This window comes from Emydura macquarii, unplaced genomic scaffold, assembly GCF_026122565.2.
Source record: "Emydura macquarii macquarii isolate MOO-44397 ecotype Brisbane River unplaced genomic scaffold, CSIRO-AGI_Emac_v2 contig_2473, whole genome shotgun sequence".
NCBI lineage: Eukaryota > Metazoa > Chordata > Testudines > Chelidae > Emydura > Emydura macquarii.
In genome coordinates, this window is record NW_027132610.1 from 2,287,962 (window position 1) to 2,314,682 (window position 26,721).

Sequence of the window (26,721 nt, forward strand, 5' to 3'; positions counted from 1 at the left end):
TGTTCTATTGCCCAGGCTCACACATTTACAAGAATTTGTCAGATCCTCTGAATTCTACACATTAGACCACCCACATTCCAACCAAGATATTATAAAACAGAAAACAGCTAAAAAAAGCCATAGTAATATGGGTAAAAAGAGAGCTATAGAATAGGGTTATTAAAGTGCTCTCTCATTATAACATTAAGTGCCAACTCAAGGTGCTTCTAAGTAATTAAGGCACCAGTTATGGCTCTATAGTTCGTAATAAGTCTAAAATACATTACGCCTAAAAATAAAAAAAATAAAGAACAGATAAAAAGTTAAAGTAGTCATTAAATGTAAAAAAAGAATGTAATACACAAAGCACTTGGGGAAAAAATGTGGGTTTTTTGGTTGTTGGTTGGCTGTTTTTAAATTGAGAGATGAAATGAGGCAGATGCGCAGAGAGACCTCCCATAGCTTAGGACTGGCCACAGGGAAAAATAAAAAAATCACATGCCCACCCCAGGCACAACAGCAGGACTCCTAGAAGGAAGTTGTTGTCAGGGTATATATTTTCATACAACAGGTCTTGAACATTATTATTTAGGCCATTTAGGGCTTATAAAACCAGGACAAACGTAAAAAAAAGTCTATCCACCACTTCAAAAGCAGCCAATGAAAAGCTTGAGGGCATATACTATAACTCTGTTAATGCTGCTCAGTACTGTGTGAAAGTGTGCTCCTGCACTGTGCATTAGTTATTAAAAATAGGTATAGTAAATAGCAATATATAGAAGGTAATGCCAGTAGATTTCTCCAAAACACAATCAATGTAACTCCCTTCCCTAATGTGTTTATTTCACTTGGTATTCCTCCAGAGATCTCACATTCCCCCCAGAGGTTTGCTGGCAAAGCCCAAGACAGGAAATTGAGAAGTTTTGCATCGAAGTTCCCATAAGGAAAACTGCACCCCTTTCCTCCTGATAGGAGTCAAGATTCTTGTCTGAGATCTGGTATTCAAAGTTTCCTTGTCTCCAGAACAGACTGCCAGAACTTCTAACTACCTCCACAGTCTGTTATGAGGGAAGGAAGCAGTTTATATCCTACTTCCCCCTTTCTTCCCAACAGCCCTGGGACTATATTGCCCAGGATTCTCTTTGGTTAGCTAAGGCAAAAGACAGCCTTGCCAGTCCAAACTTGAAGGTTCTGGTCCCAGACCCCAGACAGATGTAGCAGCCTGGGTCCTCCTCAAACCACTTTCTTCCTGGTTGATTTAATGGTTCCATGGGTCTGGGTTTGCAGAAAAATCCCTGGAATGCAGTAGGGTGGACCCAGAGACTTCCTTCCTCAATCTTAAAGGACCAATAAAACCCCCATCACTCAGTTGGGAAGCTCTACTGAAAGCCTGACTAAGAGAATTAAAATAATCAAACCTCACTGGATCACATGTCCATGTTTTGCTGTGGCATTTGCCTACATTTAACACACAGCTTCCAATGGAAAGGCTGTAGACATAAAAGAAGACAACCTCCTTATGCTGACAAGTCCTAACCAACAGCAAAATTTCTCTGAGATCTACTGATTAACAGAGCTACATAAGGGCAAGGTATTATCATAATTATTTATTCCTATCATTGAGTATAGGGCAGCAATAGAATTCAAGAACGCATTAAGTATAGAAAAAAATCAAACATGCTATTCCTTGTCAATGAAACTTGGAGGATGAAGGAACAACTAGAAGCCACTTGACTGATGGCAGAGGAGAGCTTTAATGGCCTATTAAAGCACTGGCAGAATGGTTCAGTGACTAAATAATATTCTCTCTCAAGAATAATGGAACCTTTATGGAAGCTGAAGTTTACGAGTTAATTAATTTGTGTCCCTCATCTCAGCAGGAACATGGATGAGACCTGACCTCAGTGCAACTGATCAGACTATGAAAAGTGTGTGCTTGCATTCCTCCCACATTTACTCTTCCAAATCACACATAAGATCCAAGTTATTCCCCACCAAGGAGTCAAACCAAAAGACATCCAGGCTAGTCCCATGGTGCAATGGAGGTCACAGCATTCTAAATTGACAAACATACAAACTCATCACTCCCCAGCCTACAGGGACTGTTTTTGCTGCCGGGCAAAGCAAGCCTTTCCCTGCAAGCCCCTAGACAGGGTCACTCCAATTACACATGAAGTCATGGAAGTCCTTCACTGACAAATAGGCAATGAATCAGATGCATGATGTGCATCTCTGCAGCACCTCCGTTAGCTATTTTTCACCATTATGTATCACTGAAATATAAATTCCAGAAGCACAGTTCCTTCTAACACCATGCTGCAATGTTAGTTCAGTACTGTGGGAGTGTAGTGCCCCCGAAATGAAATACTAAACACCACCTTTTGAAGTACCTAGATTTTTCCTTGGACTCTTCCCCATATAAAAGTATTAAACAGACCCAATCTTGAATATAATCTTATGAGATTTGATAAGATCACAGTCCAGGGAGTGTTATGGCTATCATGTCAAATTCTAGAAGAGCAAGGAGAAAGCCACTTACTGGTTTCGGCATTTTTCTCTCTTTTCCTGTATCTCTTGTTCAGTCAAATCTTCTCGAAATTCTTTTGATCCCTTCTGTTAAAGACAAATGTAATATGGTTGTTATGCAATTAACCATAGTAGAGTTCATGTACATCATTGCAAATAGTACAAATTCCAACAGAGGTAAATAAATAAGTAGTCTACCTGCCCAAAATACACAACCCTGGGTGACAGATCACTTAACATTAAAGCAACTGGAATATCCAGTACCAGCAGCAATGTCTTTTTAGGAGAACTAAAAGAGCAGAGCGAAAGCAAACTAGATTAGTTTTATTAGTTTTCTGCAGCTGCACTTTAAGTGAATAAAGAGACAAAGGTGATCTCAAATGCCACGTACTCCTTTAACAACTTTGATATAACAGACTTTTTAATACCAAGGATTGTAAAGATTAGCCACTGTTTAAAAATATCTTTGAAGTTGAAGAATGCTGCAAAAGATTTAAGTATACCTGGGCCACCAAAATTTGCACCCTGAATTCCTATGCTGTAATTTAATTTGTCCACCCTAATCAAGCTTTAAGAGTATGCAAACATGAAGAGAACTAAAAATTACAATATCCCTTTAATATCTATTTAAGAAGGAATACTCTGTTCAATTTTGTAATCAAGCAGGTGCACTAACTCAGGGATTCCCTTTCTCCAAGCAAAATGAAATGTATACAAGTTGTCAGGGTAAAAAGTGAAACAGGAGCAGGAGTTTCGCATTCATTTCTCAGATTCACAGGATCTGAGGTTGACAAAATTGAGGGAGTTCAGATAAGAGCAACAAAATAATCAAGGGGCTAAAAGGATTGATTTATCAGGAAATCTTTACTATTTATATTTAGCTAAATAACAACTAAGTCATTGATTCAGAAAAACAGTTAAGCACATATGCTTTAACTCCTATTGATTTCAATGGGACTTAAAATGTGCTTAATTGGGGTCTAAGAAGAGAGGACACAGTAACACAAAGTAAGGAGAAGAATTTAGTATGATGCATGAGGATCAAAAGAAAAAAAGAAAAAAGAAAACTAGAAGTTAAGATTACTGATATTAGTTTAGCCTGGTCTCCAAGGAAGAAATGCATGGTAATTCCTTCCAATAAAGATTTGTTCCTTGTACCATGTTTATTAGTCAGCTAATCTAATTTTTAAAAGTCCCAAATTATGTGATTTCCACTACCTTCCTAAAAATACTATACCATAGCATAATATATTTCAGTATTGGCAAGTTTTTTCTTATACACAGACTAAATTTTTGCTCTTGTTTTTTGTCTCATCTCCTTAGGTACCTGTGTATCATACAAAATTAATATTTTTAAAGACATATTTCTAAAAGATTATTGCGAATCTTGAACAGGAGACCTGTCAAGAAAATCTCTTGCATTGGAATTTGTCATCTCATCCAATCATAATTAAGCAGTATGTAATTTAACAGGATTGACAAAGTAATTATTTATCAATCATTTGTATCACAGTAGCACACAGAGGCTTCAATCAGGTCAGGGTCCCATTTTGTGTAGGTTAATGACAGTTCCTGCCCAAAAGAGCTTCTGAACCTGGTTAACTTTGCACAGTACACTAGTGACAAAGGCAAACGGTGTTAAATAAAGTCTAGGATTTACAGTCTTTTGTGCTTTTCTTCTTTAAATAGTATACTGCAAACATCTAAAGCAGTGGTTCTCAACTCATGGCCCAATCAGCACACAGCTGCAGCCCATGTGACATCCTCACAGCCATACACTGTGGATGTGGCCCACATAACACAGGGAGAGCTGCATATGTGGCCCACAATGGTAAATAGGTTGAGAACCACTGATCTAAAGTCACAAAACTAGTCACTGCAGTTTTTCTTTAAATTCAATTTGATCATTTTAATCTCTGTTGAATGTAACTTTGTCAACAATATGTTTAAGAGAACTTTGAATTCATTTTAATAAAATATTAATTTTTATGAAATATTTAATCTGCTTCAATATCTCCATAGAACTGTGGAAGGTTATAACAATTGCTTGTATTACCTTGTAAATTTCTCTTTCAAATTTCATTAGAGGATGAGACCAGGTCTACACTACAAACTTTTGATAGAATAACTGTGTTAATCATGGGTGGGAAGAGGTGTGATCCCTAACTACCATAAGCCCCTAGTGTACATACAGTTATACCAGAAAACCGTGCTTTTCTCTGTATAGCTTATTTCAGTTGGGGGAAGTGAAAAGACTGCAATAAGTTATACTGGCAAAAGTATAGTCTTGTCAGTACAAATTCATCCACAACACTAGGAACATACTATCACTATAGTTTTAACAGCATAGCTCTACCAGTAAAAGTACTTCTAGCACAGATCTTACTTAACAGTAAAATTTTCAAAAATGCCTAAATGACTTAAGAGTTCATTTTCAAAATTGAGTTAAGCACTTTTGATAATTTTACCCTAATGGTTCTTGTACTTTGTAAGTCACAGTAATATTTTATGTAGAAAACATGTAGATGTTTGGCCTCACAATATTTAAGTAATCTTTGTATTAATTCCTTCTCTTAAAACAAGGAAACGTGATCAGGATTAATGTTTTCACATGAAATGATGATCATACCTTTGTAAAGGTTTTGAATCCAACACAAGCCAACAAACACCCACTGATTTATTGCCACATTTTAATAGCATGTTATAATAAATCAGATGTGTCTCAGTAACTGTGTAATGTAAATGCAAGAATATTATCATGCTATTTAAAACTCAGATATTATGACAAGGGCCATGTACCTAGACACTCATTTTTATAAGATATGATTTCAGAGCATTCCTTCCTTTAACAAGTTAATTATTTTGTGTTTCATTTAACCTTTGCTAATTACCATCTTAATGATGGAAGTAAGAAGGCACATACACACATTACACTGATTATGTAGTTAGCTGATATTTTATTTTACATTTAAAACAACAACAGAAAACAAACTTTAGAACAGATCACTTCTTATGGAAGTTTTTACAGGAATGGGCCAGAGGGAAAAAACTATGAGGTTACATTTGCAGAGCTTCTGACATGTTATTCCTTCAAAAATAGCGTTTCTTTCCAGTTCGCTTAGAGAAAATAGGTAGGAGACTTAATCCCTCACATGCAATGAGCTCCCCAGGTTCAGCAAAAATCTCAAAGGATCCACTGAGAACAAGAACAGCAGAGGACTTCAGAACTCACTCAGAGACACAAGGTCTTTCTACATGCCTGTGTCTGCACAAGCTCCTGGAGCCTGGCAACAAGCAAAAGGGAACCTTTCCTGCCCCACAACCACCCAAAGAGGAGTGGTTTTCCCAGTGCATGAGAGTTAGAGCCTCAGGCTACATTATCCTATGGAATAATTTCCAGATTTCCTATGGAATTGAGGGCTCTAACTACTGCTCAATCTCCAAGGCTCCCATTCCACATGTAGACTCAAACTCCATGATCTCAGGAAGCCTTTCCAGTGCATAGTGCTAAAGGGGGAGTGGACTTTCTCCTTCCATTTGAGGGCAGAGGAGAGTCTAACAGAGAATTCCAAGGAAATCATCAGACTCTTAATAGCCACCTACAAGAAGCCACAGGAATTCCTTCATTTCTAATTTGCTGATAAACAGTAAAGTGCCGCCACCATCCCCCATCAAAAAAAAAGTGTGAAATAGTCAGAGCTCGTATGTTGTTGTGCTCCACAAATCAGTTTTACATTTTGTGCCAAAAACACTATTGCATTTTAATCCAGGTGGGCATATTTTAAAAAAAAGCAAAATACCCAAGCAGATGCACAGCAAGCCAGTGGTATTCTACCCCACATGGCTTTTGGGAGTATTAAATGTTTGTTAAGTGCTCTGGGATTGTCAAATAAGATTGACAGAAAGTGTTCTGTAAATACAAAGTATTAGGATGGAGTTATCAGTTACACAGTACTTTCAGGTTTTTATTTTGTAAACAAGATAAACTTTCAAAGATGTAATGCTTATATTTTATCATAGTTTTGGATCATAAAGATACCTCAAGTGCATTACTAGAATTCCAAACTAATGAGAGCCTAATGTTGATCTAAGGCTTAATTATAATGAAGTTATGGAGGCAAGGCTCACGGATAAAGCATGACAACTGCATGGTTATGCTCCATCATCCCAATCCTACTCCAAAAAATCCCAAGCCATTTACTCGCACTCTGGTATACTGAAACAAAGTGCATACAAGGAATATTATATAAAGTATTAACTTAGTGCAATATTAAGAAATATTTATGCTTTAAAACTAGAGTCAACATCAAATAAAATGCATCCTTCCCAATTACTGACACTAATTATTGTTCCAATATGGCAAATACCAGGCAAATATTTGGACAAAGGAAATTTAGAATCAGTGCCACACAACATATTGGAGTGGAAATCCACTTTTGCCATCCAAGTGTTTCCAATAATATCATATTTAGTGTAAATAAGCATCTCAATTTTACCAAATAAAATACTTTAAGCTTTGGAACAATTTATTGTGTATAAGTTCTCTAAACATCCATGTCAAATTGAATTGCAGAACCCCTGAGAAGGATCAGAAGAGGTCAAATAAGTTATGTTTGGATTTCCTGCACTTTGCAAACTACCTATTATGTTTCTCCAATAAAGGTGGCTCATATACATTTCTCAGTCCTGACCTGGAAGAGGCACTTTTAAGATGAATGGATAGATCACACTACGTGACTATTTAGTCTTTCAAAACTATATTCTACACTAGTCATATCTACCTTCTGCCAAACTGTCAAAATTGTCAGCTGTGTCTACCTCAGAAAAATCACCCAATATCTGAGAATTCTCCAAAAATGCGGATTCTTGATTTAAAAAAGGCCATCTAACTACAAAGCAGTCAGATTTAAAGTCATTAACTTGCTCATAGTACAAATAAAAGTATTTATCAAACGTTGACAAATAAAGCTCTCTCTGTAAAATGACAGTACATAAAATGCTTGACTCGAAATTTTGTCATCCCATTTTATACAGCAGCTATTTAAAAAAAATTCAAAAAAACATTTAAAAGCCTGGGGTTAGATAAAGAGGTGGGAGGCACAGGAGACTGAATCAGAAGCCTGCTTGGAAGAAGCAGGCAATCTATTCAGAAGTAGGGACCCTGTTTGACAACTTAGCTTCTCTGAGTAAGCAGTTTCCTCAGCAGCTCTATTAAAGAGTAGTTCTTTACCTACTACTGAGCACAGAAGATGGGAAATGACAGGGGGTTGGTGAAGCTGACTAACCTAGTACAAAAAGTTTTCTGAGAGAATTATGTGGCACAAATTCTATTTAAGTTCCCATTTCTTAGCTCGTAGAAGACATTGATTTTCAATAAGTCTTGGAGCACTGAGGTATTTCCAGAAGACTGGAAGAAAGCCACCATTGTACCAATTTTTAAAAAGGGTAAACAGGATGACTGGGTAATTATCAGTTCTTGGCTATTTATCATCTTGGAAGAAAACATAAAATCATCGTTCATAAAGTCTGCAGATGACCCAAAAATTGGGGAAGTGATAAATGAAGAAGAGGACAAGTCACTGATATACAGCACTCTGGATCACTTGGTACAATGGGTGCAAACAAACAATGTGTGTTTTAAAATGGCTAAATGTAAATGTATCCATCAAGAAAGAAAGAATGCAGGCCTGTTTATACAACAAAGGACTCTATCCTTGGAAGCAATGACTTTGAAAAAAAGTGGAGGTTGTGGTGGTTAATCAGCTGAACATGACGTCCCAATGTGACGTTGTGGCCAAAACGTGATGTGATCCTGGGATGCATTAAATAGGAAAATCTCAAATAGGAGTAGAGAATTTATTTTACATCTATATTTGACATTGGTGCCATTGCTGCTGGAATACTCTGTCCAGTTTTAGTGACCACAATTCAAGAAGGGTGGTGATAAATTGGAAGAGTTCAGAGAAGAGCCATGAGAATGATTAAAGGATTAGATAACTTATTGCGACAGACTCACAGAACTTAATCTATTTTGTTTAACGAAGAGAAGGTTAAGGGGTGACTTGATTACCATCTGTAAGTATCTACATGGGGAACAAATATTTAATAATGGGCTCTTCAATCTAGCAGAGAAAGGTATAACATGATCCAATAGCTGAAAACAGAAGCTAGACAAATTCAGACTGGAAATAAAGTGTAAGTTGTTAACAATAAGGATAATTAAATCTCGGACCATCTTACCAAGGGTTGTGATGAATTCTCCATCACTGGAAATTTTGAAATTAAGTTTGGATGTTTTTATAGAAGATATGCTCTAGGAACTATTTTGGGGAAATTCTATGGCTTGTGTTATACAGAAGACCAGATTAGATCACAATGGTCCCTTCTGGCCTTGGAATCTCTGAATCTAGGGGTATGTCTACACTGCATTTAAACACCCACGGAAAGCACATGCCAGCTGACTTGGGCTAAGGAGGTATTTAATTGTGGTGTAGACTTCGGACTCACGTGACAGCCTGAGCTCCGGGACCCTGCAAGGGTTATCTACACTATATCGCAGTTAAACAGCACCTTAGTCTGAGCCCGAGTAAGCTAGCATGGGCCAGCCACATGTTTTCAATTGCAGTGTAGACATACCCTACAAGGCTTGAAGAACAGTTGGATGCCTGCCTAAGAGTCTTACCTTTTTGCAAAAGAAGATTCCCTGCTCCAATTAAGCTTGTTAGTCTGGCAGGCAAATTATCTTCTTCAATAATGCACCTTCTAAAAATGCACTCTAATGGCACACTTCCTGAATTCCAGCGGAGTTTCTCTATTGCACATTTTAGGAGGTCTATAATATTCACAATTCATGTCTGTTCAAGAGATATGGGGAAAAGTGGGCCATGCAACTGCTCAAGATATCAGAGAAACAAAGAGACTTGTGTAATGGAACTCACAAAAAGTGGCTGAAGTCCAGGCTACAGCCAGTTAATAATTAAAACATACAACTTGTTGGTGATGAGGACTGTACACATTTGAGAAAAAACTTTTAATTTCATTTCAAATAATTAAAAGGAGCTTCACTGGCTTTGAAAAGTGGATGCAGACAAATTAAATTTTATGTAGTGACCTGTTTATCACTCCCATGTCTCTAGGGTTTTTTTAAAAATTTTTTGAAATTTCCAATCAAAAGCCTTTTTTGAAGTAAAGTCGCTAACTTTTGTGCAAGATACATAATTACAACAGTACCATTAATATTCTTATGCATTAAAAAGACAAAGTACATAGTTAGGTATACATTGAAAATTTGAAAAAGTGTCTTCTGAACTTGAGCTAATGTTATTGTCATGTACAAGCAGTGTCGGTGCTAGCCCCTGGGCAGCCCTGAGCAGGAATATTTTGGGGGACCCTCCACACACAACACATACTAATAATTGATAAGGGGCTCCCTTGAGCTTAGTCTGTTTATGCCAAGCGCTGGCTCTGTGTATAAGACAAATATTCACTTACCAATAAAGTAATTAAACTAATTAATTATAATGGTAGCAGAACATTAATGTACATATTTTCTGTCGTTTTAACAGCAGTGTTATGTATTTTGCATAAAGGTTATTTTAATGAGATTAACAAGTTAACCCCAAATTAGCATAGGAATTTTTTGTTTAGGGAAGCTACAAACTTTGAAAATTTCACACCAGCGGAAAAAGTGGTATAATTTCTCAATATATTTGTGTTACACCAGAGCTAATAGTAAAAATAAATGCAGAAACTGAGAAAGATGACTGATGTAAATATGAAATGATATAACGTTCCTTGTCAATAATGTTTTTAAAGGGATATCAACAAAATTGTAATATTGGATACATTCCACTTCAGACTTGAATATTTACTTTTCCAAATAGTAAGTTTAGTCTTTTGGAAATAGCATAACTTCAATCCAAGCATAAATAAAGTAAGTCGCCGAATAGTAACCTATATTATAACAATTCTATCCACCTCTCTATATATTATGGGTTAGGTTTCTTAAATCATAATGTTAGTATGTCACACTCATTATTACCCCTTTAGTCCTTTTGACTAAGGCCAATGCAGTTTGTTTTCTTTCCCTTTGTATTATAAGATACCATGACAGAAACGAAAAACAAACAACTTGGACTCACTTGATTAGATGATCAATCAGTTTCTAAGTAAAGGAGAATAACAGTTATGGATCTTGAAACAAAATACATACTCATGAACCTACTGACGATAAAATTATCCAGTAGTCCTAGCTAATAAATGCTGATAAGGAATAAGATGTTTGGAGAGAAACGTGTATATCACGTATACTCATTCAGTTTGCAAGAGCGACTATATTCAGATAAGTATACATCCTTTCAATAATCAGAAGTTTATCCAAAAATCTTGTGGCAATCAGTCGATGTTTTAGGTTATACAAACAAGTTTCAAAGGCCTCCCCTTCATGCACCCACACACTTTTAACCCAAGGTGCTAAGACAGTTTTGCTGTATTAAAATGTACAATACAAAAAAGTAATACACTGAACAACTTCCACCACTGTCTGTCAGGAATCAGAGCCTGCAGCAGAGCTAATCTCCAGACAACCTAATCAGTACAGCTGACCTGCACCAGGCTGCCTGACTGGCTGCAGGGGCCAGCAGGCCAGCGCTTGAGCCAGCAATAATTTGCTGGCTGCTCAATGATCATGCCCACAACTGTGCCTGCTCCTATGCTACCTTGTTACTGATGCCCCAAACCTTGCCTTCTACCCTGCTTGCTCCAATTCCTGCCCTCTGGTTTGACCTATGGCTTCTGACTCCAGCTTGACCCTGAACTCTGGCATTTAGCTCCTGCTCTCTGGTTTGACTCTTGGCTCCTGCTTCCAACTACTGACTCCAGTTCTGACCCTAGTCCTTGGTTCCTAATGCCTGGTCCAACCACTACACTAGTAGACCTGATTGTCTGACAAAACTGAGTAGCCCCTAAAATTAGAGCCAAGTGTCCTTGGCACAACCATGGACCCTAAGATCCCAGTGGAACTGGTAGATGCCATCCTGAAACCTGCAGGTGTAAATAACTACCCAGCAAGAACAGAACGTGGGTGTGCAGGTTGCTCTGCTAGCTCTTCCTACCCCATTCTACCTGGGGCCAAAGATTTTGCTGCCTGACAAATTTGATGGAAATTGGGACAAGTCTGGGGAGTTTCTGAACCACTGTCAGCTCCTATTCCTACGACACCTTCAATCATTCCCCACAGTTGACACACCAGGACCCCCTGAGTCCATTTTCTATGCAACTCTAACACCTGTATTGATTTAACTACTGATAAACTCTAAGATTCATCTAGAGGCCTTAGTCAACCATGGGGCCTCAGTTAACTTTATGGACTTGAACTTTCCTAAGACCCATGCAGTTCTCAGAATATGCAATGACTCTCCAGATCTGGTAAAAACTATTTATGGGTCTCTTCTTTCCTTGTGACCAGTAACCCACCAGACCTTGTCAGTAACAGTTATTCTCCAGGGTACCAGAAAAACCTTTAATTTGGATTAATCCAGGTGTCTCATGCTCCTGTCATCCTAGGAATTCCCCATTTTACTACCCACAACCCCCACATTCACTGGTGGAAGGGGACCCTATACTTTAACTCCTGGCATTGCCAGTTACCCTGTGTCTCAGGATCCAATAACCAGACCAGTACGCTCTGTAGTTCGTGTCACCTGCTGGAAAACCCTGACCCTCAGCGTCCCCTGCCACAGCCAAGATCCCCCACAAATACTGTGACTTTGCAGATGTTTTTGACAAGGGGAAGGGAGACAGCCTACCGCCACACTGGACTTACAATTGCCCAATCGATCTTCAGCTGAGATCTCATTCGGTAGGATATGTGCCCTCTCTGAACCCGCACTTCAGGCTCTCCAGCTGTACTTGCAGGAGAATCTTCAGAAAGGTTTCATCTACCCATTTATGTCACCAGTGGTCGCACCAATCTTTTTTGTCAAGAAGCAGGATGGCTCTCTGCAGCCTGGCATTGACTATCAGACCCTGAACAAGGTGACCATATGAAACCACTATCGACTCCCCCTTAGCAACGAGCTATTAGACTGGCTACGCACAGCCTGTATTTTCACTAATTTTCTAATGTAGACCAAGTCTGAGAGGAGCACATCCCTTCAAATCAGACACTTAAATTCCTTTGAGGGGAGGGACCTATGCCACATCCTTCTCCTCAACATTTCCTACTGGCTAATTTAGACGGCTCCCTGCTCAGCTTGCTGACTTCTGTGGATTCCATTTTTAGCCCTCATCTATGCTTAAAAAATAAGTCAATCTAATATAGATCGACTTACAGTCATCACTGTAGGTGGCTGATGTCCACACTGCCCTTCTGGGGTTGATGGAGTGTGTCCTCACCAGGAGCACTTCCACCAACCTAAGGGGCAGTGTGGGGAGCTGACAGCCCCATCTCCCTGCTGGGAGCCCATTGGCAATCCCTGTGGGTTGCCCTCGGGCTCCCTGGTCCCAGCCGGAGAAACCACTGGGAACTTCTCCCTTCCCAGCTCTCCTCTGAAACAGGCAGCCATGTCAATTTCACAGCACAGTTGGGGAAGGGGGGAGGGAGTCCAGTGAAGACCAGCAGCCCAGTTGGAAGCAGGGCAAGGAGCTTGGGCTGCTGGTTCCTGCTCCCGGCTGGGAGCCCAGGTAAGAAATCGGAGTGCTTCTCCACCTGCTCTCCACCAGGGCAGCCTTGTCAATTACAGGGCTAAGCCATGACATTCAAATGGCTACCCACCATTCCAGCCTGGAGTGGGAACCAGCCTCCTGGGCTTGGGCTTTCTTGAACAGTGAAATTGACAAGAATGATAGCCCCACCGCTGATATAAGGGGACACAGTGTCTACACTCACACTGCTTTGCTCTAACTATGCCGACAAAAGCCCTACATCTCTCAGCAGGGTGGTTTTATTTTGTTGGAAAACCAGGGCAGTTTTGTCGGCAAGGGGTTGATTGAAGTGTGTACACTTCTATTTTGTCAATCAAAGCTGACTTTGGTCCACAAAACAATCTAGTGTAGGCCAGGCCCCAGACACCTCTCCTCCTCCATTGTATAGGGAGCCTGTGTGCCTAATGTGAAACTATAAATTCCATTAGGCAGTAGGGCACCTAAATGTTACGCATTACACTGAGTCTCAGTTCCCTTTGTGGATCTAGCCCTCATATAGCACTCTGAATACATTCCTGTGACACAGGTAGGCAGGCAAGTACCTGCAACTGATCAATACAGAAAATGAGACACAGCAAGGTGAACTGGATTTGCATAAAGCTACACCACAAATCAGTGACAATATCAGTATTACACCTCAGGACTTCTAGTCTCCCCACCCTGCACTCATTCACCCAGCCTAATAAATGCCTTTCAACAACCATGTACCGTAAGTAGTAATATCAAATCCTCTAACATTATTCTCGCGTGACAAATGCTGCTTCACACTTCCTTAAATAAAATTAGTGTAATCCATTACATTAGCACTGAGACAAAGTGCTATTTTTAAAAATCCAAGCTGATAAAACCACAAAAGCAAGGGAATTACATAATTAAGAATAATGTTTTCATGCTTCAAATTTCCTTGACTTTGCTGGTTTTTAATGGTAAGATTGAAAACAAAGATTTGCATTATTTATCCAACATAACAATGTACAATGGCTCAGAGCTATTGCAACCACTACGTAGATCACTATTTAGAGACTTTAAAATGTACATTTGTTGGAAACAATAGACAGCAACAGATACTTCAGGGCACTTGTTTATGAAGTAATTCCTAATTATTCTTCTATATTTGAATATTCACTGACCTAATCTAATTGCCACATGTCTACAAGAACATCAAGAGTTAAAAAGCCTTAGGAAGTTTTTAGTGAAAAGGGGTTGCACGAAGTAGTGGAATTTAAAATGTTGTATCTTGCCTTTTCCAAATAACCTCCCAACCACAATCTGCTTTACGGACTAAGTCACTTTAAACTTTTATTTTAAAGCGGAGGAGCGAGCCCTAGTTTCAAGCTGGTGCGATTTTCCAATTCAAAGCTCCCCCCTACTCTCCAAAAGCCCTGCAGGCGGTGGGGAAATGTGGAGCGATTTCTGAACCTGACGCGTCCGCAAACGCCTCTGCACTCCCGGTCGGGCTGGTACCGCGCAGCGGCCGCCTCCGGCTCCTCGGCTGCGGAGGGCAGAGGGGTGGGCGGGTGTTTTGTTTCTGGCAGGAGGAATATGTTACAAAGTACCGTCCCCATTGCAACAAGTAGCCGAGGGGCCGCCCCGAGCGCACTTTCGTTCAACTCCCGCCCCGCAATTTAGGGCTTCTAGCGGCCGAGACAGAGCGAGCGGAGGGAAAGCACCGATCCACACCCCATCCTGCAGCGGCTTTAGCCCCGCCGCCGCCGCCGCCTCCCAGGAGGAATGGCAGGTCCCGGACCCTTTCCCGAAGGCTCCGAGGGGGCAGGCGGGGAGAGAGGAGGCTAGGAGCGGACCACCCCGTGCAGAAGGGGGCCGAGGAGCACGGAGTGACGCGGCCCAGGGCGGAGGGGGGGTGAGCAGCGAGGCGGTGGCAGGGAGGGACACAGCCGGGGGGGAGGCCCCGGGCGGGGTGTAGGTGGGGGGGGGGGGAGCCGGGGGACTCAGCCGCGGGGGGGGACAGCGCTGAGAGACCCCTGAGGGGGACAGGCAGCGCTCTAGAGCCGGGATTACGCGAGAGGGGGACCCGGCCCGTGGGGGCGGGGCGGGGCCGGGGACACACACACACACACACACCCCCAGCCCCGAGGGGCCGCGCGGAGGGGGACACGCACAGCCCCGCAGGGGGGGGGAGCCCGGCAGACAGTCCCGCGGACCGGATAACGGGCTCGGATAGAAACCCTGCCCCCCCCCCGGCCCCAGGCTGGCGGGAAGCAGCGGAGGTGGGGGCGAGCCGCACGCGGCCTGGTAGGTGGCGGGCCCGGCACGGCGCAGACACCAACCCCCTCCCCAGGTCTTCCCCGCCTCCCCCCTCACCTGCGGCTCGGCTCGGCTCGGCTCGGCTCCGCTCCCCGGCGGGGGGGCTCTGCCGCGGGAGTCGGTCCCGCCGGCTCTGCGATGCGCTTTTGCTGATCGGCTGTGGCCGGCCGGGCCCCCGCGCAGGCCCCTCCGCGGCCGGGCAGGAGGCGCTGGGGGCCGCCCTGGGCTGGTCGCGCTCTGCTGGGTCGCTGCAGGAGACGCGCAAAGCGCCGCCGCCGCTGACAGCTCCGCAATATGGCGGCGGCTGCCGCTGTTCAGATTGTCCTCCTTCGGTGCTAGCGAGCATGCGCAAGCGGCGTGAGCATGCGCACTAGCCTCGGTGAAGCCGCTGCCCTGAAGCGGCTGCGGGCGGGTAGGCGGACCAGCACATCGCCAGCCGCACGGGGACCGAGCGCGCGGGGCAGCGGGGGGGCGTCGCTGTAATTGTGAACCCGGGGTCAGGAGTACGTGGGTTGGGGGCAGGGAACTACGGGCTGCGCGGGGAGGACGGGGCCGACCTTCCGTGCGCGCGGTGGGTGCAACTACACAGCGGCCGAGGCGCTAAGGGGGAAACATCTCACCTCCGTGAGAAGTAGGGTGCGGGGGCAGGACAGGAGCGAGTCGTGCCGTGCTGCCCTTGCCAGGACCAGCAGCCCCGCAGTGACCCTCATTCCTCCCCCATGTCTTTCCAGCAGGCTCTTGGCAAGTGTGGACGCAGCTGACAGAGGTGATGTGAGACTGGTTTTGACATGTCTCATGCCCGTGTCTATTCCCGACACGGGCTGCAGGGGTGGTGGAGCCCTGTTTGTCCCAGGACAGCAGAGAGACAAGGTGGCTGGGGGAGATAATGTCTCTGGCCCAACTTCTGCTGGATCAACTTTCAAGATACAGGCCCTGAAGAAGAGCTCAGCATGTTTTGAACAGGCTTGTCTCTTTCACCAATTAAGGCTGGTCCAGGAAAAGATCTTATCTCGCCCACCTCCTCTCTTTAATTAGATACACCCTGACAAACGCTGCTGCGTGAGCGAAGTCTTTTTGAGTGCTCCATTTGGCAGCACTCTGTCATGCTAAAGCTTATTACAAGTGTCCCTTTATTTTGTGGATTACATTTAGGAGCCCATGCCTGTCCTGCACTTATTCTATGCGGGCAGACCCCCCATTTCCCCCCTTCCACACACACACAAGTTTTGACGGGAATGGGGCTCTGCAGAGTCTCACCTATCTGGAGTCACTCGGAGAAGCTGATTCAGTCACATAAGTTGTTGCCTCTAAAGCAGGGACTTCAAACTTTGGCGGTATGAAGCCACAGTTCCCTAGGAGTTGCACAGGAGGCGTGTTGTTAACACTCTTAGACCTTGCTCTTACAAAGACTCAGGTGGGATACATTTTTAAGCACTGTGAGTGGAATCCACAGAGTCTTAAGTGTTGCAATCCTGAGTGTTACCGGGCCTATCTTTTAGGTGCCCAGAAAAATCACAGGAACAACACTGCAGTCCACAAAGCCAAGCTCCATATACAATGAATGGGAGAGAGAGGTAGATAAGAATGCGCGATCTACAAAAGCCAGCACACTAGCAGTGAGCCACCTATGCTAGCCAAAGGGAGATGTCAAACAGAGGAGTGGGCACTGAGATGACTATCCTACTTATACTGGATAATACTTAAATAGTCATTGGGTCAGAGAGAGAAAGAGAACAAGAGGGAATTACTCTAACCCAGTGGTCAGGGCACCCATCTGGGAGACAGTAGATGTACAGTCCAGTTCCCATGCTCCAACCACCCACTCATTGAGCTTCAACATTCATTGAGCTTCAACAGGAGAGACGTAGACTAGCCCATAACTCTGTGGTTACAGCACCCTCCTGAGAGGTGGAAGATCCCTATTCAAATATTTTCTCTCTCTCTCTCTAGCAGAGAGGAGGGATTAAATGCAAGTCTCCCACATGCCAGGAGATGAGGCTAAACATTATAAGGTAAGAATTACCTCCTCCTCCAGCTGGATTTTGAATGGGACTCGATCCAATAAGTAAACTCTGGGCACACCTACCACTGGACCCTGCACATGAGTTAGGCAGCAAAATACCTGTCTTCCCCTGGTTTGTGGATCACTCTGGGGCTTAGGCAGGAGGTAGGTGTCTGAACACCTAGAGGGAGGCAGCAGCGTGCATGCTCAGAGGCAGAAACATAGGCTCCAAGGGAATTTTTACCCTGAAAAATTAGGCCATGAATGAGATTAGGTACCTACGGGGTTCAATGGGAGTTTTGAGAATCAAAGTGAAGCCAAAACTGAAGTCTGGGGTCTAGGTGCCCAGGTCCAGGTACCTAAGTACCTTTGAGGTTCTCATTTTGTGAGTAGTACCATTGATTTCAGTGTAAAGTTAGACCTGAGTAAACCTGTAGGCCACAACTATTTTGTTAACCACATGCAAACACATGAATGCAAATTCTTTTGGCTTCTAGAAAAAATGTAAAATTGTGGTCTTGACAGAATACGTTTCATATCCTTATTTTAGTATTTTTCCCTTACCACCATATTTTATGCATTGTTAACAATCATGCCTGAGCAGTTTCTCATAGGAAGCTGTAGCTTCACTTCACGCCATCCTCTATTTCAGTGGCTCTCTGCTATCCAGACTACTTACCGCTTTCAGGAGTATGATTTGTCTTGCACAACCCCAAGTTTCACCTCACTTAAAAGCTACTTGCTTACAAAATCAGACATAAAAATACAAATACAAAAGTATCAAAAATACAAAAGTATCACTATTACTGAAAAATTGTTTACTTTCTCATTTTTACTATATAATTATAAAATAAATCCATTGGAATATAAATATTGTACTCAATAGTATATATAGCAATATAAACAAGTCAATGTCTGTATAAGATTTTAGTTTGTACTGACTTTGCTAGTGTTTTTTATGTAGCTTGTTGTAAAACTAGGCAAATATTTAGATGAGTTGATGTAGCCCCTAGAAGACCTCTGTGTGTCACTGGTTGAGAACCACTGCTCTATTTGAAGTCACTGCCTTTAAAAAGACATAGGCCCAATCCTACTGTAAAGAAAATAATTTCTTCCTAGTCACTACACTGAAACTCATGCAAGTAACTGTAACTGAAAAAGAGCAATCCAAATGAAAATACTATATAAATGAGGCAAGGTTACCATCCTGAGTAAGCACTGTGCAAGACTATTGATGGAAGATTAGAAAGGAAAGTGAGATTGAAGGGCATAGGGGAAGAATAGAATGTTAACCATTCCTAAACCAAGGGACAATTGGCAGGCCAATAATTTCTGTTAGAAAGCATATTACATAGACAGATAAGAGAAGAATTAGAAATAACTTACTGAGGGGGGCAGGAGAGAGGGAAGGCAGTCATATGACATAGATTTATCCTGTTAAAAATTGCTTCCCTGGACCAAGGCAGAGGTTACATATTTTGACGACTAAAAAACGAGTGTCAAAATTCTGACACTACACTCCAGCCATCTTCTTACCTCCAAAGTACAGCAGCCTCAACCAGCACCCACAGGCCCAATGCGGACTCTAACCCCACGCTCTGGTTAGTGTTCACACCATAAAAGGAGGTGGTTGCTCTAGAACATCATCCCCCTTGGAGAAAGCAAACACTGAGGTTAAGAACACTACAGTTCCAAGGCAACACTGGCTCTGGCCTCTTATGCCCTCCCTTGCCGCATGTGTACACACATGTGCTAAAGGGTCTGAAATGCTGCTTCACACATTCTGGGATTTTGTGGGGTTGGGGAAGAAAAGGAATGCTCATGAGACCTGGAGAAGAGACTCAGATTGTCCTCAAGTAGGGATAGGGGATCGTTGAATATTATTCTTCATGCACAATTTCTCCTTCCACAGTGATGGGGGAGGGAATAGCAACAAAAAGAGAATTCTTCTGGAGAAAAATTGGAATGAAAGTACTGAAGGAGACCGAGCTGCTTGTCTGTTTTGCTGTTTTATTCTGACAGTGTGATAGGAAAGGTGCTCTCAGTATAGCCAGGGACACCAACCAATAGACCTCAATATGAAGGGATCCACTTGAGTTAGCAACTCTCAGTCATGCAGCAGCTATTAATATACCTTGACCTCTGGCTGTCTGATAAAGAAAGAAAGGTTGGAGAAGAAAAGAGAAGAATTTCCAATTAAAGCTGCTGCTTCAAAAAGAGTAGTAAGAAAATATTAAGCATTCCCCTCCCCCCCCAACAACAACAACAAAAAAAAGACAAACAAGCAGCAGCAAGCTGCTTCCTGACAGTGAAATCATGTGGAATAATCTCCCCGAGGGAAATAATGGGAGCTGCATCATTTAAGTCATTTGAAATTAGTCTGGACAAAACAGCTATTATGTAAAGAGCATTCCTGCATGCTGAGAGGGATATGCATTAGATAGTTCAATATATCTCGTCCATCCAGTTTCTGTGATAGAATCAGGGGCATGCACAGGAATAAAAAAGTGGTTGCTTTTGGAGGGGCATTTTCTGTGCCTCCCATAGCCATTGGAGCTGGCTCTCTCCTCCTCCCCCTGCAGCCCCGGTGGCTGGAGGAGCTGTCATCTCCCACCCCAGCCCAGGGCAGAAGGAGCTTGCTCGCCCCAAAGGAGTTCTGTGCCCCACCGACTGGCGGGGCCTGGGCCCCTGGATAGAATAGTATTGTATAGTCCAGGTGCTGGTAAAGAATTTTAGCCCAGGAAGTTTGTAATGGGCATTTTAGATTACGTATTTCACATAAGTATTTTTCTGGCACTTAGTGCCATAGAATGTGAGCCCCTCACACTATAAAAAGTACATTAAATTATTTCTAGAAGGCTGAAGTCTCCTTCCTCCCTCCCTCCACCCCGCTTTTTTTTTTTTTTCCTTTTTCCATGAGCCAGTTCATTACAGTGAAGGAATGAGGGTGGTTAGTTTCTAGGATATTGGGTATCACTATTACACTAACATTTAAGGTAATGCTTGGCTTTTGCAGAAGCATGGTCCGAAATCACTGGCCTTTCACTAATCATCCTTATCTTTAATCACCACAATAGGAGATCTGCTCCCCACTCCCCCATCAGCTGAAGTGTTCTTGCTGAGTACAGCAAGTATGATGGGCAGCTTAAAGAGATGGCACCTTACCTAACCAGGCCCCAGCCTATTCAGGGAATTGGAGGTAAGAACTTTGAACTGGACCAAAATTTAACTGATGTAGTGTGTTCATTATAGTTGGGTGTTTTAGAGGCAGGCCACAGCATCAAATGCTGCTTCCAGATAGTCCATTGGGCCAGCCCCAAATATAGAATTAGTTGCATTTACAAGCATTAATGGAGAGTGGCGGTTAGGTTTCAAAAAGGATACATTCATTTGTCATTTTTTATTTTGTATTATACTTTACATCCTGTCTTGTTACATCAAGTGTGTTCATAGCTGAATTACCCCTCAATAAAAGATAAACAAGGGAGATAAAATAGTTTTATCTACCTTGTAAACATGATAGCGACTTCCCCCCGCTCTCCAGGGTTGTAAAATTGAATTAATATATTTATAAAAACAATCTACAATCAAAAAGCATTAGAAGTGTAGTCAGATTGCATTCTTCCTAGAACTAGAAGTGAAACTACTGAAGGGCTGCAGTTACCACATGTTATTTTCTTTACATAAAGCCTTCAGATATGTACAGTATGTCTAGTTACACAATTCTTAAGAGGTAGGTTATAAAGATAAAGTTATAACTACTAACAGAAGCTACTGTGCTATAACTGAAAGATAAAGATAATAGGAAACACATTTGTCTTTCCACAGTTAAAAATCAAAGAGAGCTCTCCAGTATAAAATGGATTTGGAGGACTCCTGCCCAATCATAGCTGCTAGTTCAGACCCCTGTGCCCATACAGAGCCCCAGTGTTTTCAAGGAGCCTCTGCACAAGCATCAGGATTGGTCCATGCAGATTGGATTGCAGAACTAGGGCCTAATTTAACTGAAACTAAATATATTCATCTGACATTTTCCAGGTATAATCTGAGACTAAACTGAGAGAAATTGGATAAGGCATTTTGGAGATGACACCTTTTGTAAAGGGTTACACTTTTTGTAGAGTTTCCTAATTTTGTCATATCAAAAATGGTTGTGTAAAACTCCAAGTTTATTTTATCCTATTATCCAAGATTTATGCCTTTGGCTAGCATGGGAGAGGTTACTGGGTTAATAGTTTGGGCCCTGACCCTGCTACTCTGTGAATAAAGTTACATATATGCTTAAATATTTGCAAAATTGGAGTTGCTGTTCGTCCTGGGGATTCAATTTATCACTCAATTTATATACAGAGAAGGTGCTTAACGTTTTCAGGAATTGGCCCATAGTCATGTAAAACTATTGCAATACCAGAGTTAGAATATCATTAGCAATTTCATGCTCCAAAACTAAAGTGTTTTATTAAAATGTTAAAATAACCACAAAATGTTTAAATTAATAGGCCTTGGCCTGGTTTACATTTCCTGCAAGTAAAAAAAAGATTATCTTTAAAAAAATTTTTAGAAGACAATAGAAATGCAGGAATGATGGTTGTTAGATTAGTCCAGCATATGAATAGTTTTAATATTTGGTAAAACTGCAAGAAACATTTTAAGTGATAATTGATCTTATTGTCTATTCTGTTGAATTAATTTGTAGTTTAAATTGTGTCTAAATCCAAAAGAAATGTTAATGCAATATTAAGATTGCAAATTTCAAAAAAATTAGAAGGGTTAATGTTGCTATTGGAACCTTGACAAGTTGCCTTTATGAGTTCATACCTATAGGCTACAGACTATAGTCAAGTTCTTTCAGTTATATGTCTGAAACCAGAGCATGGTGTAATTGAGAGCTGAATTAGTTCTCATCCTTGAAATGCCTTAGCTGGCCTTCTCCAAGGCCCTGACCCAGCAATTCACTGTGCCCACAAGAAGCCTCTTTGTGTGGCTCTTCAAGGGGGCACAATTAATTGCAGTATCAGGGCCTAGAACACCTACAAGAGTAAAACCTATATGGATTAAATTGTGTTTTGGGTGTGTGTATATATATATATATACACACACAGTTAGGCCAGGAAAAGGTTAACAGACCACAGATGGAAAAAGAGACAGTATTCCTCCCCTCCTTGCCAGGAGAACTTGTCAGAGCTGTTGGTTGAGGATGGCAAGTTTTCCAGATCTATATCTGAATGGGGGGCAGCTCTGAACTGGGGACTCGGACAGGAAAACAAACACTCCTTCTTGTCTATGAAAAATGCAGTGTAGGAAGGATGATTTAGGAATCTACAGTCCAGTCAGAAATTCTGGGCAAGAGTAGATGAATACTGTATTAGCAGTAAACCACCTATCAGACTTTTACCTTTTGTTTTCACCTAGCTAAATAAAAAGTTTAGCTTTGTGGATTTGTTTTGAAACTTCGATGGCCAACATCTTCATTTCGGAGCTGAGACTCAACAAGGCAGTTAGCAGGCATTTTAGATTAAAGTCAAGGGTATCTCTGTTGGGTGAGAGAGACTTAAAGGGACAGGACCTTTGTTCTCTGTAGGTTTGTCCCTAATAAGGGACAGGAAGACACCTTGCACTTTGACTATTGTCTGTTTTATCACATCCTGGGAGCAGGGATGAGGCCCTCCATTACAATGTAGCCATTTGAGACACTGAGTGGGCCATAAAATTCACCAGCTGGCCATGCTCCCACATATGGCCTCTTCCAAAGTTACTGTGAATCCTACTTCTGTCCTCATTCTTCTCTGAGAAAAGGCATTTACTTTCTGCTGCTGCAAGAACTATTCATAATAATCTAATTCCACCTCAAAGTCAGACAGACACCTTTATTTGTGTTGAGTAGTTCCTTACGCTAGAAGAGGTCCCACGGGAATTAGTGGACCATTTCTAGAGTAGAGTGCCACTCAGGATAAGGGTGTCAGAATCTGGCCCCTTTTAGTGAATCTCAGTGCCCACCTCTTCTATGCTGATGACAACAAATTTCACTACATGAGACATCAGTTCCCAAATTTTCATGATTCATCTATTATCCCCACTTACACCATCTTATTTTAAGATTTGTTTTTGTAAATGTTGTACATGGGTATTAACATGCACTGCATATTATAAAGTTAAGACTGAAGCAACTGACTGGCTTCCTGTAAACCAGCTGGGACATGTCTGCTCTTGTCTCAACATGACCCAAACATGCCTTTAGATATGTGAACTGTCAGCTGTCAGATGACACTTATTATGATTCCTGCTCCTGGCCACTTCACATTTTTATCTCATTCATGGTTACAATTGTTCTGACAAGCACTAATTGTTCTAAAGTGACTGCATTTTTTAAAAAAGTTGATAATAGGTCTGCTTATTTATAACCACAACATAATGTTCAAGTGCATAGCGCTGAGATTAAAGTCATTGGCTTATAGTTTTACAGCATTATTCTGAGTATTCAGATCAAACATGCCACACAGTTGTGAAGAACAGAAGACTAGCCAATTATATAAATTCATATGTTCATAGTGTTCTTTAAACATCCAAGCACTTACAGTGAAAAATAAATAATATAAAAAGGCAGTGCTAAGGAAATGGTGAGAATTAGATTAAGTTTAGCTACTCATTCAGGAAGCATACTCTTTAGAGGAGGTTAGTTTCTTAGGTGAAGATCAGAATAATCAAGTTAACTAGCTGCTACTATATCCTTTTCTAGTTCCAATACAAATCCTTAGAGGCAATGCCAAGTGTGTCTGTCCAAGCACACGATAGCATTATAAATGTTGTTGGACAAAGTCATACAGCTTTGTGAATAAGCAAAAGAATCTTTAATACAAGAAAATTTATCAATCCACTCCTTTATTGCAAGTCAATCAAGATATGAGCATAGGAGTGAAGTGCTTAAAGATCCTGACTTCTGTGAATATTCTGAGAAGCAGAATCAATTATATAGAGCCCAAAAGATAAAGGGAAAGACCATCTATAAATAATTTCAGTTTTTCAGCATGGACGTATCGGGCAAAGCTTAGTATGGTGTGACGGAGTCCCACAGGAACAGTGCTCTGGAACCACTTGTGGTGAAGCCAGTCAGAACTCTAGTGCTTGGAGTCTACCCTCAGGTCTCCACATACCAGTGCAGCCACCTCCTGAATCTGGCCTCGGAGCATTCCGCACCCCTGCTCCGCTTGAGCTTCCCCTGTGAGTCTCCCTGGAAGGGACCCTGGGGAGCTCCTACATGCCCCCAAAGGAGCCATGCACCCCACCTTGCAGTCAGAAGCGATTCACAGCCAGCATGGAAGCCGGAAGGGTTTATTGGTTCTCAGGATCACAGTGTAGAAAGATTTGTTAGCAGATTAATTAGAAGTTACAGCAGCAACCAACTAAGGAGCCTCAGAGCCCTTCTCAGGCCCTGCTCCTGAGCCCCCTTACGGGGGACTGGACCTTCCAGTCAGCCATCCCCCAGACCCGTTCCCTTACTCCTCCCCAGTCCTTTGTTTCCTTCCCGGGCAAGGTGGCCACGCCTCCTTGTCTCCACCTGCCGCAACCTGTTACAGCTGGTTGACCCAGGAGGTCAGAGAGGTCCTGGCTATGGTCTGCGTACACATGGCAGCAGAAAGCCCATCCACCCTCTGGTGGCCTCTACAGTGATCACACACCTGGGTCCCATCACCGAAATACATGAGTAACGTATGAGGAAACTGAGGCACACACACAGCACTCAGAGAAAACCCCAAGAATATCTCCACTTCGTCACATCTGGATCTCTTTATTCCTCTGAGAAAGCGTATGTCAGAATCCAGAGGGATTCCCAAAATGAGAAAATCAGCCACCTTTGCCTTCCCCACTCTTCCTAAGCAGAGTGGTAAAAAAAATGCATGTGCATGCACACACACACTTACACCTTCTTTTAGTTGAAAGGCCATTTTTAGTTTAAAAAAACAGAAGTATTTAACAAGTTTTTCCCAACTAGTTTTACATCTCAGCTCCACCAAGTACAGTCCAGAATCTGCCCCATGAACATACAAAGCTGCTCAGAAGTATACAACTGAAGTCTACAGAACAAAAAAGATCCAAGCATGAACACCTGCTTTATATTAAGAAACAAATAAGTAAACTTAGACATGGTACCCAACACTTCTCATGTACACCTATGTAACTCCATTGATTTCAGTGGAATTATTTCTGATGTATACCAGTGGAGATTGAAAAGCTTAAAATATTAAGTTGTCATGCGGGCTAGCTTGGGAGGGGGGGCAGTTAGTATATTGTGTGACATCAGCATGGCAGAATCATAATAATCCATGCGGGATAGGCCATGTCAGGTGTGGTTAGGAAGGTTATGATATGCTAAGTAAGAGAATATTACTTATGTTTATGTGTAATATGTGAAATGGAAGTTATAGATGTATTTGAGATATCTGTGTTTCAAATTGTGCTGCCTGGGCAACACCCCAGATAGGATGGCTGCAGAACAATGGCCAGTGTAATGGCCCATTAAGGCCTTTCCAGGTACAAGGGGCCCAGAGAAAGAAGCCAGCATCACTAATGAGTCACCAGAACCTGCTTACGTGACTGGACCCCAGGCACACCTGGAGAGTCACCAGGATTGGTCCATGTGACTCTGGACTCCATTTTAGCTCCTGCAAATTTCACAGGCCACATGGCCAAAAGACAGAGGGTATATAAGATCAAGCCAGAGAAACCATTTTGTCTTTGCTCCTGTCCAGTCTGCAGACATACACCTATCTCTGGACCAATTCATCTTGCAACTGAACCAAAGGACTCGGACCCATCCAGATATTGGATGTGAACCAGAGAGAACTATACAAGCCTGCAAATCCACCTTTCTTCTAGAGACCTGATGCGTATGGACTTTTAATCATTTGTATATCTGTGATTGCTCTAATCCTCTAACACTTCTCTCATGGTTTGTTTCTTTCTTTTTACAATAAACCTTTAGTTTTAGATACTAAAGGATTGGCTGACAGCGTGATATTTTAGGTAAAAGATCCAAACTCGTATTGATCTGGTGCTGTGGCTGACCCTTTGGGGTCAGATGGAACCTTTTTAGTAAAGAGCAGAGAGTTTAAGATCTCTTTACTGGACCTGGTGCTGATTTGGGAGCCTGGAGCTGAAATGCAGTAAAGGGGGCTGTGGGCATTTGTGGACTGGCTTCTTGACGCCCTGTGTGGGGTAATCAGAAGCAGTTTGTGGCTGGTTGGGAA

At 42.1% G+C, this 26,721-nt stretch overlaps 1 protein-coding gene and 1 long non-coding RNA gene across 3 annotated transcripts in view; one reads left to right on the forward strand and one right to left on the reverse strand.

Moving 5' to 3' along the window:
• Positions 1–15,810, reverse strand: part of RDX (radixin) — an 80,165-nt gene extending 64,355 nt beyond the window's left edge. The window contains exons 1-2 of the mRNA XM_067562821.1: positions 15,532–15,810; positions 2,519–2,592 (exon numbers count right to left, since the gene is read on the reverse strand). Coding sequence (XP_067418922.1) covers positions 2,519–2,530 — 12 coding nt within the window. The 5' untranslated portion in view covers positions 2,531–2,592; positions 15,532–15,810. The remainder of the gene's footprint in view (positions 1–2,518; positions 2,593–15,531) is intronic.
• LOC137162919 (uncharacterized) lies at positions 15,302–26,445 on the forward strand. 2 transcript variants are annotated; one of them, XR_010922567.1, is made up of 3 exons: positions 15,302–15,462; positions 20,554–20,675; positions 26,224–26,445. It is a non-coding gene; the product is annotated as an uncharacterized lncRNA (long non-coding RNA). The 2 variants fall into 2 exon arrangements; XR_010922566.1 differs by lacking the exon at positions 15,302–15,462 and adding an exon at positions 16,994–17,486.
• Positions 26,446–26,721: the final 276 nt, after the last annotated feature.